General features: G+C 58.4%; 1 protein-coding gene across 3 annotated transcripts in view; it reads left to right on the forward strand.

Annotated features, from left to right (window-relative positions):
* MLPH (melanophilin) overlaps positions 1-4,558 on the forward strand; it is a 30,150-nt gene that overhangs the window by 13,944 nt on the left and 11,648 nt on the right. For all 3 annotated transcript variants that reach the window (XM_015561889.1, XM_015561890.1, XM_006760468.2), the window contains 2 exons: positions 346-480; positions 1,813-2,017. In XM_015561889.1, the coding sequence (XP_015417375.1) occupies positions 346-480; positions 1,813-2,017 (340 nt within the window). The remainder of the gene's footprint in view (positions 1-345; positions 481-1,812; positions 2,018-4,558) is intronic.

The following is a 4,558-nucleotide window of genomic DNA, read 5'->3' on the forward strand; positions in this document are numbered from 1 at the left end:
GCATCTAATGGCACAAGTTCTCTCTCCCCCGCCTGCCTCCCCAGCGGGCTCCCCTCTTTGGCCTAAAACCCCAAGGGTGGGGAACCCGAAGCCTACCTGCCCGCAAGGCTGCCACCTTCCAGGGCCTGTATCCTGGGCATGTGTGAGCAGCCGCATGTCCATCCGCAGCTTCTGCTCGTCTCTGTAAGGGGTGCTGGGCATGCAGACCCTGTGAGGGGTGGGTGGGCTCTGGGTGTGGCTTCCGAGCTGGGGCTCATCTGGTTGGTTTCGAGGGCCCACCCCACGTCCAGGGTGAGGGGCGTCTGGTCCTCCCTGTCCACTGACCCGGACTCTCCTCTTGCCCAGCCTGTGCCCGCCAAGAAAAAGCGCCTCCTCCCCATTCACAGCCTGGACTTCGAGGCCGACTCTGACGACTCCACGGGGTGTTGCAGTCACCCCCCGAGCCTGTCCCCAGTCCCAGTGGCCCCGGACAGCCTGCAGGTGAGTGGGCTCTCCTGCCCCACCCGCCTGGGAGCCTCGGGCCAGGGGCAGGATCCAGAAGCGTCACACCCTCCAAGGACTAGGCTCTCTGAAAGGCTGAGCTGGCAGCGTGGCTGTGTGGGGTGCAGGGCAGTGGAGTGAGGGGCATGGAGGGTTCAGGGTGGGTGCTGGTCCCAGAAGTAAGGCAGAGCCCTGTCACTCAGGAAGGCAGACGGAGGACTGGCATCTGCCCAGGAGTTGGACGTGTCTGGACCTCTGTGTTATTAGCGGGGGTCACAGGCTTTATTGCCCAAACTAGGAGAGCCCTGCAGTGGAAGAGGCTGCCGTTAATAATCCAGCAGCAGTGTGGCATCCGCAGGGCCCACCCAGAAGCCAGGACACGTGGTCACTCTACTCCTTAGGTTTGTGACCTTGGTCTGGGGACCCTCCGTGAGGCTCCAGCCCCCACCACCTGGAAGGGCTGATGATCTCCCCTCTCAGGGTCACTCTCAGGACCAGTGGCTGTGCCCTTCACCCACTGGGCACATGCAGCTTGGGCACAAGACCCAGAGTGACGCCCAGCTTCAGCCCAATGCTGGGGGTCCCCTGGGCCCAGGCAGTGCCCGGCCACAGCTGGGGCAAGGCTGGGCCTGCCCAGGCTGATTGGCAGACTTCTGTTGAGGTTAGCGGGGCAGGGAGCCAGCAACCAAGAGCCCTTGGCCACTGGTCCTGCTCCAGCTGCAAATCTGGGGGGTGCAGTCTCCCTTTTGTTTGGCCTCAAGGGCCTGGGACGACTTCCTTCCTGCCCCCAGCCCCGGCACAGCCAAGCTGGAAAGGAGTGGGGGCATGTGGCTCCCTGATGCCCTCAGCGCCCCCTTTCCTTGGGGACCGAGGGCACAGTAGAGGGAACCTTCTCCAGGCCCCAGGAAGGGTTGGGGAGGGGTGTGGGGCTCACAGCCAAGGGACTGCCCCACCCCCACCCACTCTTGCCTCTCTGACCTTCACACACACACACACACACACACACTTCCTGCCCACTTGCTCAGGGCTTTGGTCTCTGGGCTTGGTCTATGCCCCGAGGCTGTTGGAAGTGTTTCTGTCGCCTTGTGTGATACCTGGCCCAGGGGTCAGGCCCCAACCTCCTTCTCTGGAGACAGGATGCAGAATAGGCCACGAAATCTTGGTTTCTGAAACTGAAGGGAACTGCGATGTAAGGGCCAGAGGGCAGGTGTATGGTGCTCGGTCAGCAGATGACGCCTGGAAGCCCTCCGGATGTGGACGAGACAGGCCCACACACCTAGGAGCTGCCCCAAGGCCAAATCCTCCAGCGGTTGACAGGCCCCATGTGCTCAGGCCCTCACAGGTGAGCCCTGCGCAGAGGAGGCCGCCTCCCAGGAGGCCATGGTCCTGCAGGAGGCTGATGCCAGGGCCTCTGGGTGCCACCCCCACCTAGAAGAGCAGACAGACAGCCTCTCCCCTGCCAGATGGGATGCCCGCGCTGAGCTCTGCCTGCCAGGAGAGTCCTGCCCAGCAGCCCTGTGGATCGCTGCCACTCCTGGTAGGTGCCCTTGGCTGCTGTCTTCCAACTGGGTTCTGCATGGTGGAGGGGTTTCTGGAAACCCTGCCCACCACCCCAATTTGGGCAGACACACTGATTTCAAGTAGCCCATTCCTTCCCTGTGATTGACGGGCATGTGCAGTCCCGACAAACCTCATGGACACCTGCCTCCCCCAGGCTCCATGTGCTCCTCCGTGTGCAGCACTCAGGTAACCAGCATTGACCCCTGACCTGACCACACAGCTGCTGCCACCTTTAGTTTTGGGGGGTTTTTTTTAGTTATTTTTTTAGTTATTTTTTAGTCCTCATCCAAGGACATTATTATATTGACTAGGGGCCCAGTGCATGAAATTCATGCACGGGAGCAGGGGGATCCTCAGCCTGGCCTGCACCCTCTCCAATCTGGGATCCCTCTCACAATCCAGAACCACTGGCTCCTCAGTGCTCACCTGCCTTCCTACCTGATGCCCCTAACTGCTCTCCCCTCCTGGCCTGATCCCCCTAACTGCCAAACTGCTGTCCCCTGCCGGCCTGATCCCCCTAACTGCCTATCTGCACTCCCCTCCTGGCCTGATCCCCCTAACTGCCCATCTGTTCTCCCTTTCTCTCCATGCCTTCAAACCCCAGTGCAGGAGTGCTGAGAACTCTCCACTGAGGCCCTGGCCCCATCCTGATGCCCCATCCGGGCCGGGTGACACTGCAGGCCTGCGCACGCCTCCGCCAGGGGGGTGGGGGAGGCATCCCCCGCAGCAGCCTCATGTCCCAGTGGTGCAAGCCCCCATCCCCATCCCCGCCCACCAGCTCCTGTGCATGCACAGCCTGTTGAATGGTGTGACTGGGACACCGTTAGGACCAATTAGCATATTACCTCTTTATATATACAGTGGGGCCTTGACTTATGAATTTAATTCGTTCTGTGACGGAGCTCATAACTCAAATTACTCATATGTCAAATCAAAAGTGAACGAGTGAGACACGTGATGCTGGGCTGATGTTGTGGCATTCACTGTGACATTCGCTGTGCCAACTAGTGGGGGCGGGGGGGGCGTGTATCTGAAGCTGGCTCGTAACCCGAATTTTAGCTCGCAACTCAAAGCAAAAAATCGCCCGAGAGACAGCTCGTATCTCGAAAAACTCATTAGTCGGGACACTCGTAAGTCAAGGCCCCACTGTATATAGATTTTTAGAGAGAGAGGAAGGGAGGGGGAGAGATGGAGAGAGAGAAACATCGATTGGTTGCCTCCTGCATGCACCCCGACCAGGGCTAGGGCTCCAGCCTGCAACTGAGGTATGTGCCCTTGACCGGAATCGAACCTGGGACCTTCAGTCTTTGGGCTAATGCTCTATCCACTGACCAAACCCCCAGGGCTCGCTGCCACCTTTACAGAGGACATTGTTGGTAGGGACATGCAGGTCTTCCTGAAATGACAGACTGATGGTCACTAGACCAACCGTCTTGACCGGGACAGGGCATCTCCACAGCTGAGGACTCGGGGTGCCACTGGGGACCCCTGGTGCAGTTCTATGGGGGTGCCACCTGCCTGGTCCCCCATGAATAGGGAGGTCTGTAGGTGCTGAGAACCCAGATTTGCTCCGTTGAATTTGTTGCCAGACAGTTTGCTTCCTAATGAAATCCCGAAGTGTTGTCTGTGCCTGTGGGGGTGCGTGTGCGGTCAGAGTCAGACTCCCTGCTGACATGGGCAAATAAGATCACACATGCAGCACAACCATCCACAAATGCAGCTGCGAAATGTGGTTAAGACACTGTCTGTCCACTTTCCATTCTCCCTTTTCATTCTATTAAAGAGACCATAATCTCATGATCCACGCACCCACTAGGACCCTGGAGGCGTTGGGTGGGGGAGGCGGGTTTTACCTCCCCTGATTAACAATGAGTAAGTGAATCTACATCGACTGAGCATGCAGACTGGACACACTCATCTCCGCCCGTGGTCCCTAATCACCCAGGTTGCGGGCTCGGTGGTAGGGTGGGGCTGGGGGACAAGGTGGGGGAGGCACAAAGACGGTATCACGCTGAGAAAAGGCTCTTGGGAGGCCTGCCGTTCTGAGTCAAGCCCAGGCTGCACACCCACTACCCTGCCTCACTGATGCCAAGACACATCCCCATCTCTACCCTGGGAGCACATCACAGGGGGTGTACTAAGAAAGGCATGTGTGGGAGTGTGATGGGCAATATTATTGCTTTCCTAAATAGAGCATCAAACTACTGCACAGGCTGGGATTTGATGGAATATGGCGTGCTGCTCGACCAAGCCGCTCAGCCCCCGTGCCTCCGTGTCCTGGTTATGAAAAGGGTTACAATGCCTAAGTCAGCCCACCCTTGTAGATATTAAGTGAGAAGGTCGTACCTGTTAACTATTGTTGGTAACAAATCACACAAACGTATCAGCTTAAAACAACACACATTCAGTATCTCGCTGTGGCCAGCTGCCCAGGCTTCATTATGTCCTCAGCACAGGGTCTCAAGGCTGAAACCAGTGTCAGCGGGGCTGGCACCACCCCCCCGCCCCCGTCACCCCT

The sequence above is a fragment of the Myotis davidii genome, unplaced genomic scaffold (genome assembly GCF_000327345.1).
Source record: "Myotis davidii unplaced genomic scaffold, ASM32734v1 scaffold370, whole genome shotgun sequence".
In the NCBI taxonomy this organism is placed as follows: Eukaryota; Metazoa; Chordata; class Mammalia; order Chiroptera; family Vespertilionidae; genus Myotis; species Myotis davidii.